The sequence below is a fragment of the Echinops telfairi genome, unplaced genomic scaffold (genome assembly GCF_000313985.2).
Source record: "Echinops telfairi isolate 266 unplaced genomic scaffold, ASM31398v2 ScPeMD7_18;HRSCAF=68, whole genome shotgun sequence".
Lineage (NCBI taxonomy): Eukaryota > Metazoa > Chordata > Mammalia > Afrosoricida > Tenrecidae > Echinops > Echinops telfairi.
The window spans coordinates 54172618-54187734 of NW_022103915.1; the positions used below are offsets into that span (position 1 = coordinate 54172618).

General features: G+C 37.2%; 1 protein-coding gene across 2 annotated transcripts in view; it reads right to left on the reverse strand.

The window, feature by feature from the left end:
• Positions 1–15117, reverse strand: part of GPR137C (G protein-coupled receptor 137C) — a 78057-nt gene that overhangs the window by 33844 nt on the left and 29096 nt on the right. For both annotated transcript variants that reach the window (XM_045287956.1, XM_004698588.2), the window contains exons 2-3: positions 4943–4986; positions 1978–2206 (exon numbers count right to left, since the gene is read on the reverse strand). In XM_045287956.1, coding sequence (XP_045143891.1) covers positions 1978–2206; positions 4943–4986 — 273 coding nt within the window. The remainder of the gene's footprint in view (positions 1–1977; positions 2207–4942; positions 4987–15117) is intronic.

A 15117-nucleotide genomic window follows, 5' to 3' on the forward strand; every position in this document is an offset into this window, starting at 1 on the left:
CATTATGAAGTGGTTTATTCCTTTGGGGAATAGTACGGAAAGCTAGTGAGAATGTATTTGAAATAATGTCATGAAGAAGCATAGAGATATATTCACTCATACCAAAACTATTTCAAGATTATATCCCAAATAACTAAATATAGGGTCATGTAAATGAAGTCAGTGCATGGTTATAAAGCAAATACCAACAGAGAACTGTAGTCAGACTTGAGTTTGAGGTCTGGTTTAACTGTGAACTTGGGCATATTTATTGATTCAATTTTTCTCTTGACACAACTCAGTTGTAAAAACTCATTTGATTACTAAGCTAAAGAACCTCTGGTAAACACTGTATGGAAGCATGGAATATATTTATTCAATAAAATACTTACATAACACCTACTAATACCAAACACCTACTAATAACAGGTACTAAGGAGCCCAGGTGGTGATACTAAACACAAGATCAGTGGCTCCAACCAACCAACTGCTGTGGAGGAGAGAGGTGCAACTGCTTCCCTTAAAGGTTTACAGCTTTGGAAATCCTATCCAGTGCTACTATGAGTTGAAATTGACCTGGGGCAGTGGTTTTTATGTGTCAGGTATTATTTAGACAAAAGGAGTTAAGAATGAATAAGATAAACAAGGGAACTACTTCAGGAAAGGGAAGCAGAAAATAAATTTGCAAACAAATAAGTAACTATGGCTATTGAGATATGCTATGAATTTAACAAAAATGAGTTAAGAGTAATTGGAATGGGTGGATAGCGTCAGTTGGGTGGTTACGGAAAGCAACTGTGAAAAAGTACTTATAGAAGTCCCTTGTATGCCTTCCAGGTGGCTTTGCCTGTTGAAATTCCAGAAAGAAAAACAAAACAAAACAAAACAAAAGAGAGATAGTCCAGGGATAGTGAATTATTTAATATGGCTCTTCTAGCCAAAGTCTCTAACTCCCGCCAAATGACCATTCCCTGCAGGGGTTTGGTAAGACCGTGGGTGAAGATACTGATAAGATTCACCCGTGAGTAAATGTGAACAGGGTTCCCTGGAGGGCCACCCTGCTGGGCATAAAATCAGCCCTCTGAGAAAGGGGAGGAGGGATCACATTGCCAGCAAAAGCCTCTGGCTCCAGCATCTGGCTTACCTCTGTCTGACCTTTGGATTTTGGACTGAACAATACCTATCACCACATGAGACATTTCCTCAATCTTTTCTGATTCTCAGAACCAGAAATGTGAAGGATCGACTCAAGGGAGGAGAGTGGGGAAACAGAGCAGCCTAGCATATTGTAAGAGTTGGACTTTGGGGACTTTTTCAATCTCCAACTCCTTGGAAGGCCTTATACAAAAGATTTCAAAAGACCATCAAAATACAATTAAAAGGTTAGAAAAATAATTAAAAGGTTATAAAAATGTCCACAAACTCTTTGAAGTCCCCTTGTATAACCTGATCCCTGGCTATTCTTCTGACCTCATCTACTTCTCTCCTCTTTTCTGTTTCAGCCATATGAGCTTTATTTTTCCAGATCTTCATCACACAACCCACACCAAGTTCACGCCAACCATATAGCCTTTGTATATGTTGTTCCCCATGACCAAGTTGCAGTTCCTACAGACAGGCATGTAACACCTTCTTTGTATTCAGTTCTTGGCTCAGATGTCACTTTTTCAAAGTTGTTTTTCATAAGCACTCAACAAAGGCTATTCCACCATTCCAATTAGTTATCAATATTTTTTGTTAAGTTCATAGAATATCTTAATAGCCATGATTATTTATTTGTCAATTTATTTTCTGCTTTCTTCTCTGTCAAGAATATATGAATCAAGATAAATTTTAAACAAGAAAGTTTACAGAAGTTGGTGTCTGGAAAGACGGAATGAAGAAAATCAAGGTAACAAGTCTGCATCCAATGGGAGAAGGATGACAATAACAAAGAAGTCAATGTAGAGAGGTTAGGGTTATTGGTGGTAAAAGTTCAAATTTAAGAAAAATACATACCTTTGATTCGAGGTAGACATTAGCTGATGACATTTTTGTAACTTTGCATATGTAACTAACTAAAGAGATGGCACAAAGAATAAACAGGCTATCATTAATTAGTGCGCGAACAAATACAGTCCATTTCAATTGATTTTCTGGGACATCTCCATGGAGTAGCATTGCACAAGTCAAGTTCACCACTAAAAAGAGAAGGCTTGCCAACAGAAAGCCCAAATGCAGAAGAATTCTGAAAGGAAAAATACAAATCTGTTAGATGTTCATAAAACTAACAAGACATTAAATTTATCTGAATTAGCTTGTTATTTTAGATATGATAATTCCTTTGGTCTAAAATGTTTAGGATATTATTAAATACAAACTCAATAATGACCCAAAGTTATTTGGGCTATCTTTACCGTATTGACTTTAGTCTTTAAACTATTTAAAAATGGCATTAATTCAGAAATAATCTCATATGACCTTCAATTCAGTTGTTTCTACTAGGAAGACTAATATAAGACTATCTAAACATCAGTTTCAAGTAATCCTGAACTGTTCATTTTTGTAACTATTAGGTATATTTTGAAATAAAATTTGCTATTGAGGATACACACAGCAAACATCCACCAATGCAGCAGTTTCCCCATGCAAAACTCAGCAACTTCTATTACATGCTTCAAGTTGCACGGCCTATTCTCTTCCTCCTCTTCTGAAATGGTTCTCCCTCATTAAGATACTCACTTGCCCCTAAGGTTCCTATCTAATCTTTTGACTTGCTGTTATCAATTTTATCCCTTAAAAGAGATTTTAAAAATGCATAATACTCAAGGCAGATATCTTTTAGAAATTAAGCTAAGCTATGGTTTGGTTTTTAAAACACTTTAGGAGATATTTTAGGTTTTTAAAAAAATCATTTTATTGGGGGCTTACAGATCTTATCACAATCCATAGATACATCCATTGTTTCTAGCACATTTGTATATATGTTGCCATCATCATTTTCAAAACATTTTCTTTCTACTTGAGCTCTAGGTATCAGCTCATTTCCCCCTTCTCCCACCTTCCCTCCCTTATGAACCCTTGATAATTTATAAATTATTATTTTTTATGTCTTACACCAACTGCTGTCTCCCTTCATCCACTTTTCTGTTCTTCGTCTCCCCTGGGAGGGGGTTATATATAGATCATTGTGATCAGTTTCCCCTTTCTTCGCTCACCTTACGCTTACCCTCCTGGTATTGCGACTCTCATTATTGGTCCTGAGGGGTTTATCTGTCCTCCATTCCGTGTGGTGAGCTCTTATCTGTACCAGTGTACATCCTCTGGTCTAGCCGGATTTATAAGGTAGAATTGAAGTCATGGAGCGGGGAGGTGGGAGTATTAAAGAACTAAAGAATTAGAGGCAAGTTGTATGTTTCGTCGGTGCTTTAGGTTTGTTTAAAGATAATCTTAGGGCAATAGTTTCAAGGGTTCATCCAGCCTCCATGGCTCCAGAAAGTTTAGAGACTATGAGAATTTGAAAGTCTGTTCTGTGTTTTCCTCTTTTGATCAAGATTCTTTTGTAGAATTTTTAGCAAAATGATCACTAATGATAGTCAGACACCATTCCTACTCCTGACTCTTCTTTCTCTGCTGCTATAGGTGAAGAGAGACTAATGGTTGTGACTTGGATATTAAGCGTGTTTTCATTTATCTTTCTGTCTTAAGAATTACTAGATTTTTATAATTTTCCTGGAAAGTAAATTCACTGTACCTAAATTTAAATTAATGTTCTAATAATAAAACAAAATGTGGTTTAAACAATGTTAAGTCTTAATAATTTCTGATTATCTATAGTAAACATTGCCTTAAAACTTGACTAAAAATATAGGGACAATATATGTAGGGCTTCAAGCTCCTCCTTTTATGAAGTTGTATATTTACTATGCATACGGAATAACCGAGTCACTTATGACTCAGGCAACCCCATGTGTGCAGAGCAGAGCATGGTGTTTTCAAGGTTGTGACCTTTCGGAATTAGATCTCCAGGCATATGTTCTTAGGCGTCTATGAATAGGTTTGGATTGCTAACCTTCTGACTAGTAATTAAGTGCTGAACCATTTGCACTGGCCAACGACCAAAGGCAAATTAGACCATTCATAAAAATATCTAGCTAAGGTGTGGTCTTTTTATCAAGTGGTGGTAATAGTTACCTATGTGAAAGTAATCACAATTAAAATATTTTCATAACCAAATTAAATACCTACAATCCAGAAATTTAGTTGACATTGTAGTATCTTCTACTTGGTAACACTTTCAACAGTGTGAATCATAAGGGTTTGTCTGTCTTTGGAAATAGTTTATACATGGTAAATTGAACGCAATAACGCTTAATCTGTATCAAATCTGTAACAAACAACCTTATTAAGTGTACATGGAAAGTCCATTTTAGTTTGAAAGGTTTAGATCTTAGTATTCTCTCATGTTTAATAATGACACAATTATAAATTGAGATCCAAAAGGACCTTGAAATTATCTAAAAATTTCACTAACTAAAGTAGGCTAGGAAATCAAACCTTAGAAATGGTAAATGAGTTGGAAAGTCAGCAAGTTCGTAAATAAGGAGAGCAGAGTCTGAAAACAAAATCTCCTGATTCCCCAGCTCACATAACCATTTTGAGATTAATCAGTACTAAAGAAGTATTTATTTCCTGGTGCTATAACATACATTTTAACCCTAAATAGTGTAATGCAATGCAGTATCTATGGACTCTATAAGCGCTTTCTGAAGCAGAGCAGAAAAACCACAGTAAGCAGTATTAGGCAGTGATTGAGGATCTAAGATATTAGAGGGGAGATCTGCACTATGGGTTACTCAGCTCACTTCCTTTGAACCAATATACATGATTTTTGATAAAATTGCTGAGGAATTCTCACCTATCACTCCCTTCTATTTCTAGATGGCTACTGTGAAAAAACTTTACATCTTGATGTGAAACTTACTTGTGTTTGTCAAGTTCAGTGGCACATCTGACTTTACATATAACCTATAATAAAGAGAGTATAAAACAAAGTGTTGAAAACGTGAATTATTATTAACTGATCTTGACTTTGTTTCAAAATAGGCATTATGAAATTACAAATACTAATACCAAATAAAGTTCCAATGTTAGCAGTTGAACTACATAAAGAAAGGAAAAAACGAAAATAAAAAACAGGTTTCCAAAGGCTAAAAAAATATTTTAAATAAATCTAAAAAATAGATTTATGAATTTCTTTGTTATAATCTTAAATTTCTACCATTAATATTTTAAATAGTATTAATTCTACTCAGATATTTATTTCAGCTTTACCAGACAATGTGTTGGGCAGCTTGATTTTAAACTGCATTATATTACTCATTCTTTATCCTAAATGGAACTATTTATTTAAATGTGAATAAATGTTCCCCCAAAGTAGTTTTCCTTTATGATGAAAATTAAATAGTAAAGAGAAGTAAGAGATCAAAAGGTGAGTATATAAATAATGGGTATATATTTATTTCATTTACTAAATTTTCTTCACAAAGTGTTGCATTAAATAAATGCTCAAATGGTTGTTGAATAAAATTAGGTTAGGATTTGAAATAAACATTTTATATTCTGAAGCATAGTCTGTGGAAATTTCAAGATTTCCTGTACTCTCCTATTGACTCTAGCTCACCTAGTTTCTGAGAATGCAAATCTTCTCTGAACAGACAGCCTCATTTTTATTCTGCAGAGTGGTTGATGAGCTTGAACCTCCAACCTTGAGGTTATCAGCTCAACACCTACACCAAAGAGCCATCAAGGCTCTTTATTTTTAAGATCTGAGAAGATATTGATGGTTTGTACATAGGCATTTCACATTATACATTTTCATTAATGTGACATGCATATATAGACTACTACAGTAGAGCAATGCACTAGAAGCAGGAATGCTGGCTATGAGACTACAGAAATAGAGTATGAGACTTTGGGGCCTAGAAAGAAAGAGGCAAATTCAAACCATGATGAAAATTAGTACAGGTACTAATTCATTCAAACATTCATTGATTCCATTCAAACATTTGCTGAGAACCTACTCCGGAAGGTGACATGAATTCATAAACACTACTACTGTTTGTTCTCTCATGGTCAGTATATGGGAAAAACAAAACATCTATTTTGATACACTGTGATACAAAGGTAAAGATACTATTACAAAATCCAGGAAGACAGAATGACTAGTTAAGTCTGGGAAGAGGGAAGACTGCAGAGTCAGAGAGGCCTTCCAAAGGGAGGTAACATGAGACAAGTTATAAAAGGGGGTTAGGAAGGTGCATATTCAGGCAGATACTGCATCTAAACATATCTGTTGTTTTTTGGTTAACAGTTCTGCCATCTAACAGAAGCTGGGTGTGATTCAGGAGTCTAAGCTATTAGTCTCTAACTTTACCACTTATCATCATCAGATGCATCTCTTTTTCTCTCTCTACTACCACTGTGGATTATCATAACAGCCTTTTAATTGATCTTTCTGCCACTATTTTTAACCTTATCTACATGTTTAGAAGTTAAATTTTCTTTTGGGTATTATATTGACATAATTTCTGATTTACAGAGAAGTTGCAAGAATAACAACATGAATTCCAATATACTCTTCTACATTTCCTGTTAAAATGTTATTATTTTTACTTTAGTCCCATTTCTCTATATATGAATTAAAAAATTTGTGAGTAAATTGCATATGATGCTTTTAGCCATTAATACCTCAGTGCACACGTCCTTAAAATTGGAAAGTCTCTCAAATAAACAGAGTAATTATAAACATTAGAAAATTAAATATGGATAAATAACTAATTTATAACACTAATTAAATACTTTATTCAGAATTTGCCAGCTGTTTCAATAATGTCTTTTATGATAGAAGAGATAAATAAATCTAGGACTATGCATTGCATACAGCTGTATACTTAATGATACTGACATTTTACAGGAATACAGACTGGTGATTTTATATAACATATGTCAATCTGCTTTTATTTGATGCTTTCTCAGGACTGGATTCAGATGATAGATTTTGGTAGAATACCTTAGAAGTGATGCTGTTTTCTTCTCAGGCCAGTGTTTTGGAAGGCTCATGATGATATCTGTCCCACTACAGTGATATTAGTTTTGACCACTTGGTTAAGGTGTAGGCTATGAGATTCACATTGTAATTAATAAATATATGGAGAAGTATTTAGGGACTATGCATATATAATTTATCCCTAACAACTTTATTAATAAATTTTTCTATCTATCAATGATCAAAGAATTATAACCAGAATGCTTCCTCCAGGTATGGATAGAGAGATTTCATCTCCTGTACTTTGGTCAAGAGAGACCAGTCTCTGGAGAAGGACATCATTCATAGTAAAGTAGCAGGGCATCAAAAAAGAGGAAGACTTTTGACAAGATGAACACATACACACAATGAACTAACACAGAGGCTGTACCCATGGGCTCAAACACAGGAACAATTGTGGAGATGGCACAGGACCAGGCAATGCTCTGTTCTGTTGTACATTGGGTCACTGTGTTAGTCCAGGTAGACTAGAGAAACAAATTCATAAACACACATGTATATAAGAAAGAGTTTTATATAAAGAGTAATTGTACATTAAGAAAGCACCCAGCCCAGTCCAGATCAAGTCCATAAGTCCAATATTAGCCTATACGTCCAATACCAATCTATAAAGTCCTCTTCAGACTCACTAAACACAGGCCAGTGGGTGGGAAGTCTTGTGGATCCAGTGTTGTAAGCATCTCAGTGCTGGAAGGTGTCTCCACGTGGCTTCTCCAGCTCTAAGGCTCTGGCTGCTATCAACCTGTCTCCATGTGGCTTGTGTGTCAACAAGAATGTCTTGCAGGGACTGAGCTGAGAGCGAGTCTCCTTCCTCCAAGGAGGAATACAGGAGTACCTGGAATCCTCTGGAGAAGCCCATGCTCACAGGCCTCATTGGCTATGACCTGATTGGTAAGCTAGATTCCACCCCTTCACTCTTAATCCTCTCAAATTGACAAACGATTATATAACTACCACAGTCACTATGAGTTGGAACTGACTTAACAACAATTCTTGCTTGAGTAATTATAATTATGATGGACCATTTCCCTTTTTAAAAAATGAGTAAGATTATACTACTCTAGGAAAAAGTTCACTCTTTTGATACATAAAAATGTTTTATCATCTGCCCTCATCTTTGTATATCCTTTTATATTCACATTGAATCTTTTGGTGTGGTCATTTTAAATTTATTGATAGTCCTCTAATAAGGGGTTTAATTTCATACTACCATGCCTTTGTGTATATCTTGTACTTTAACTAGAATATGCCTTTGTGGTCGGTCATATAGCAATTTCAATTCATCCTTCAGATTTAAGTGTCATTCTTTTTTTAATTAATTTTTTAATCATTTTATTGGGGGCCATACAACTCTTATCACAATCCATATATACATCAATTGTATAAAGGACATTTGTACATTCACTGCTATCATTCTCAAAACATTTGCTCTCCACTTAAGCCCCTGGCATCAGCTCATTTTCCCCCTCCCTCGTCCCTCATGAACCCTTGATAATTTATAAATTATTATTTTGTCATATCTTACACTGCCCGACGTCTCCCTTCACCCACTTTTTGTTGTCCATTCCCCAGGGAGGAGGTTATATGTAGATCCTTGTAATCAGTTCTCCCTTTCCACCCCACCCTCCCTCCATCCTCCTAGTATCACCACTCTCACCACTGGCCCTGAAGGGATCATCTGTCCTGGATTCCCTGTGTTTCCAGTTCCATCTGTACCAGTGTACATCCTCTGGTCTAGCCAGATTTGTAAGTAGAATTGGGATCATGAAAGTGTGGGGCAGGGTGGGGAGGGGGGTAGGAAGCATTTAGGAACTAGAGGAAAGTTGTATGTTTCATCATTGCTACATCACACCCTGACTTGTCTCCTCCCCAAAGTGTCATTCTTTGTGCTGTCCCCGTAACTGCTTGAGGGAAAGACTACTTTGTATCCTTGCAATCAAATTATGACATTTATGTACATATTTATTTCCTTCCAAAGGAAGACGATAGCGAAAAAAACGAAGGCCCTCAAGGAGATGGACTGACATAGTGGTGGCATCCATGCACTTAGGCATTGGGACAACTGTGAGGATGGCATAGGACCTTACAGTGTCTCATTCTGTTGTGGATAGGGTCCCTATGGATTGGAGCCGACTCAATGGCACCTAACAACAATAAGGGAGACTAGAACATATTTAAAGTCCTAGTATCTAGCAAAACATCTGGTACATAGTGGAGTTTCAGAAAATGATTAATTAATGAGCAGTGAATTCAGAACAAAGTAAATCTTGAAATGGTGAAATGACGGTGGAGAGTTAGGGAATAGAGCGGGAGATGAAACTGGATGGAGCAAACAACTGTGAGAACATGGACACTGTGAATAAAATACGAAAGCATGTGGCTTTACACTCATACACTCTGTAACATGATTCTATGTTTGAGTGATTACTTAGGTGCCAATGTGGGAAATGGACAGGCATTGACAAAGGATTCCAGTTAAGACCGATGAAATTGTGTGAATCCAGGAAAGCACATTTTCAGCTTCCGATCTAAAGAACTGGTAGACTAAAGGGCCCCAATGACACACTAATAATTAAAAGGTCATGATATAGAACTTATTCTTAGTTTGAAAATTAGCCAGAAACAGAAATGTTGAGAAGGTAGGTGGTATGTTTTGGGCTCTAAGGAGGAAATTACAGTCACCTACTCTGAGCCCTGGTGGTATAGTGGTTATGCATTGGGCAGCTAACTATGAGGTCAGCAGTTCAAAACCACCAGCTGCTTTCAGGGAGAAAGACAGGGCTTTCTACTTTTGTTATAGTCTATAGTCTCAGAAACTTATAGGGACAGTTTGAATCTGTCCTTTAAGGTTACTATGAGTTGGCATTGACTTGAGTGAGTGAGACAGAGTGAGACAGAGCTAAAACTAAAAGACATTAAGGGGAAAAATATAGAATGACAACACAAGTGAACTTGTGATATTTCACATTTAAGAGACAGAATTTTTTAAAAAGCACAGAATGAAGGAATGTGCAGAGTAGAAAAATTCTATGAGTTACAAACACACACAATAAAACAGAAGAGTAGCTTAGAGTTGAAAGAAAGAAATTCTGTAAAAAGCTAAGAATGGCTAAGGAAACACCATTTCATTGGGTAGTTAGAGGTCATTGGTATCTAGGAGGGAATAATTCTCAGCATAAGTGCAAGTCATTCCAAACAAAACAGAGGCAATGAGTACAGACAATGAAAGATATCTGAAGTGAAGGGAACCCAAGTAAGACTGTTGGGAGACAATCCTCCATCTTACATTTCTGCATGACATATGTCTTCTGGACAAAGAAGTCTGAACAGTGAATATCCTTGGAAACTAAAGGTAGCGTTCACTTAAGATCAGCGGGCAGAATTGTTTCTTGATCAGTATAATAAAGATAGAGAAAATGTCATTCCCTTGTGGTACTCCAAGAACATAGTCTACTTCCTCTCCCTGGAACTTTGGTAAATTTCTTGAATAAAGATGAGGGTTCTCATTTTGTTCTAACAATTCGGCAGTCTGAGATACTCACCTGCCTGGCACGATCGCTGAAGACAATGGGTGCACAAGCAAATGTGGTGAAGAAAGCGGATGGAGCTTGGCTACCAAAAGATACAACACCTGAAGTAGTTGAAGACAATGAGTGCACAAGCAAATGTGATGAAGAAAGCTGATGGTGCTTAGCTACCAAAAGATATAGCACCTGAAGTCTTAAAGACCTGAAGAAAAACAAGCAGCCATCCAGCTGAGAGATAACAAAACCCACCCGGAAGAAGCACACTAGCCTGTCCTGACTCGATCGCTGAAGACAAAGCGGGTGCATAAGTAAATGCGGTGAAGAAAGCTGATGGTGCCCAGCTGTCAAAATATGTAGAATCTGGGGTCCCACAAGCTGGAAGATAAACAAGGGGCCACCGAACTGAGAAACAACAAAGCCCACATGGAAGAAGCACAGCAGCCTGTAAGATGACGAGGCATCAGGCATCAAAGACCGAAAAAAAAAAAAAATCATAGCATTGTGAATGAGGGGGAGTACAGAGTGGGGACCCAGGGCCCATCCAGGGGAAATTGGACAGCCCCTTGCAGAAGGGCTGCGGGTAGGAGAGAAGTCAATCAGAGTACAGTGTAGCAATGATGAAATATACAATTTTCCTCTAGTTCTTAAATGCTTCCTCCCCTCACCCCCCACTATCATGATCCCAATTCTACCTTACATATCTAGCTGGACTGGAGGATGTACACTGGTACAGATAGGAACTGGAAATACAGGGAATCCAGGACAGATGAACCCCTCAGGACCAGTGGAGAGAGTGGCGATATTGGGAGGGTGGAGGGAAGGTGAGGGAGAAAGGGGGAACAGATGACAAAGTCTAAATATAACCTCCACCCTGGGGGACAGACAGCAGAGAAGTGGGTGAGGGAGACGTCAGATGGTGTAAGACAGGATAAAATATAATAATTTATAAATTATCAAGGGTTCAAGGGAAGGGGGGAGGGGGGGAGGGGGAAAGTGAGGAGCTGACACCAAGGGCTCAAGCAGAAAGCAGGTGTTGTGAGAATGATGATGGCAACAATATGTACTAATGTGCTGGACACAAATGATGTATGTATGGATTGTGAAGAGTTGTATGAGCCCCTAATAAAATGATTATTAAAAAAATTGGCTAAAAACAAAACAAAAGGGTTCTCCCTTTTTTGGGGTGAGAAAAAGATGTTCAAGACACCCTAAAATTAGGAAACTCAGATCTTATGTATCTGATTTTCCTAATTTCAGGGTTCCTCTCCTGTAACATGCATCATTGCATGCACATCAGCCCCTCACTGTGTTGTCCTGGAAACTGAGGGTCAGCAAACCAATGCAAATCATTGCTCTGGTTGCATCATTTACCATAAACAGTAATCGGTAGTTTTCTCTGACCCACAGGTCTTGTATTTCTGTCAGTATATGTATATAAAGCTGGCAGATGAGCTGGTAGCTTACAACTAGGCTAACATCTCAAACCCTCTACAGCTTTTGAGGGTTTTAATAATCTTTTAATAATCTGTTAATCACAGTTGGGAAGTAAATAGAAAATGTGAGATGGAAGATAGAAGAGAGAAGGAGAAAGGTCAAAGGGGCTTAACTATTACAATGGTTTGAGAAAAAGGAAGTTAACATTGAAATGGAAGACACATGCTTTTGAGTCAGAAGGAAAGAAAAAACAGTTGAAGAACTTGGAGGTCTTCATAGAAAACTTACTCTAAATCCAGATCTTTGGTAAAATAGAAATATGGATGTTGTTAGTCTGGGTAGACTAGAGAAACAAATTCATAGACACTCGTGTATAAGAAAGAGCCTTATAGGAGGATTATGGGAAGGTTGGGGGAGAAAGGGGGAATCAATCACAAGGATCAAACTATAACCCCCTCCCAGGGGGATGAACAATGGAAAAGTGGGTGAGGGGTGATGGAGGATGATGTGATATTTGAAAGTAATAATCTATAATTTATTAAGGTTTTGTGAGGGAGGGTGGGTGAGGGAGGGGCAAGAAATGGGGAGCTGATATGGGGCTCAAGTGCGAAGAGAATGATTTGAAATTGATGATGGTAGCATATGTGCAAATAAAAATGCTTGACACACTCGATGAATGTATGGATTGTGATGAGATGTAAGAATTCCCAATAAAAGAAAAAAAGAGCTTTATATTCAAGAGCAGTTGAATTTGAGAAAACATTCCAGCCCAGTCCAGATCAAGTCCTTAAGTCTGATATTGGCCCATATGTCCAATACCAATCTATAAAGTCCTCTTCAGACTCATAGAACACATGTAATGACACCGAATGCAGGAAGAACACAGGCCAGTGGGTGGAAAGTCTTGTGGATCCAGTGGCAGTGTAAGCATCTCAGTGCTGGCATGGGTCTCCATGTTGCTCCTCCAGCGCCAGGGCTCTAGCATAGTTCCATGTGTCTTGTCAACAGAAATGTCTCGCTGGGAGTGTGTCCCGCCTCCAGTGAGGTATTTATCTCTGTTGCACCTCCAGGTCAGACTCCACCCCTTCCTCAAATTGACAGATTATGGGACTGCCACAGGAGGTAATGTGGTTAGAGACATTTTGATATAGAAAAGAAGGATGAGAGAATTTGGTAGATGACATTCCCCCCCCCGGTAAAATAGGAAGCAAGATCATCACCTGGGAGGAGATAACAGGACTAAGAATTTGGAAGATAGAAAACATTTGGAGCACATGAATAGAAGGGCCATTAAAAAAATGTATTGAGAATCACAGAGATCTAGTTAGTCAGGCAGTTGACAGTAAATAAAGTCATCAAATTCTCTGATTTAAAAAGGAAATCAATCTAATACGAGAAAGAAAAAAAAGAAGAAAAATAAAAGCCAAAGGAGCGAACCAGATTGGTAAAGTTGAAAGCAAAGATATAGGAATACTTGACTATGTTGAGGTTTAAGAACAAAAGACATTAGGAGGCTAATGAAATGGGGAAAGCAGACAAGTTAATGACTGAAAGTTAAGAAGGTAAAAAGCAGATAAAGAGATAAACTCAGGACATATAGGGTCCAAACCAAACACACTGACATCAAACTGATTCTAACTCATGGAGACCCCAAAAAGGTCAGAGTAGAAATGCTTCCTAGAGTTTCTCAGATTTATAAATCTTTATAGGAGCAGACTGCCTCATTTTTCTCCTGTGGAACAACTGGAGAGTTTGAACCATCAACCTTGTAGTTAGCACCTTAAGACTTAAATCACTGTGCCACCAAGGCTCCTTTCTATAATGGAAAAACTGGTTTAAAATTTTTGTCTTAAAAAAAGAATTCATTTTCAAGAGCTGTGGCCATGTTACTGGTTGGCTCACATGGAAACTGGAGGTTTGGGGAGCTTTGAAAGTCACTGAACTGGGAGACATCAATGGACTATCAATATGGGATTTGAAAGAGATCACATATAAGGAAAGACAAGGGCAAAAGAAAAAAGTGCCGATTCATCCCTTAAATTGGAAACTATTAACATAGCCAATGATTACTCAATCAGATTGTGTACCATTGATAAATACTATTGAGAAGCATACAATTGGTTGACAGTTCTTCCTACAAATTGAGAAAGGGGTTGATATGGCAAAAAGTGTCAGCTGGAAAAAAGCTATTTTCAGGGATGGTATTTAACAAGGATCACATGAAGAACATGCTAATGAAGTTGGGGATACTACATAAGATTACAAACCATGGAATGGGATGGATAAAGGGTATAAGAGGTAGAAGAACTGATGAGGAAATAATTAATGGCCTCTACAGAACCAGATTTGTGGAATATTGCTTCAATGTATCAGATAACCATAAATAGGTGATTAAATCACATTTATGTTATAAGGTTAAACACAATGACCTGATATTAGTGAACTAAAAGTATTTAATAGCTAACAGGACATAATTCTGAAAATTAAAGTAATATGAAATGCAATTATACATTATAAGAGAGTGAAGTGTAATTCAAGGAACATAATTAACATGTGCTTTATGCAAAGTTTTTGAAGTTCAGGATGATAAGTAATATGTATCTAAATAACTTGCTATGTCAAGTTATTTATTTATTTTTTAAGGTTTAACTTTATTTTAGATTTTCCCACACATCGTTAACTACTATCCTGTCTCTAATTCCATGAATATTCTCCTTTTCCAAGTCTAATCATACATGTAGCTACCAGGTATAGGGATTTTATTACTTTTAATGATTGAAACCAAAAGAATCTAAAATTGCAGCTTCTGGAAGAATCACTTGTTTTTGCCCATCTTGAACCTCTCCTCATATTTGATGTTGGCCTCCTGTCAGATGCTGCATTTAAAAAAAAATCATTTTATTGGCGGCTCATACAACTCTTATCACAATCCATCCATTCTGTCAAGTACAGTACATTTGTACATTTGTTTCCCGCATCATTCTCAAAACATTTGCTTTCTATTTGAGCACTTGGTATCAGCTCATTTTCCTCCTTCCCTTCCCACTCCCACCCTCCCTCATGAACCCTTGATAATTTATAAATTATTTT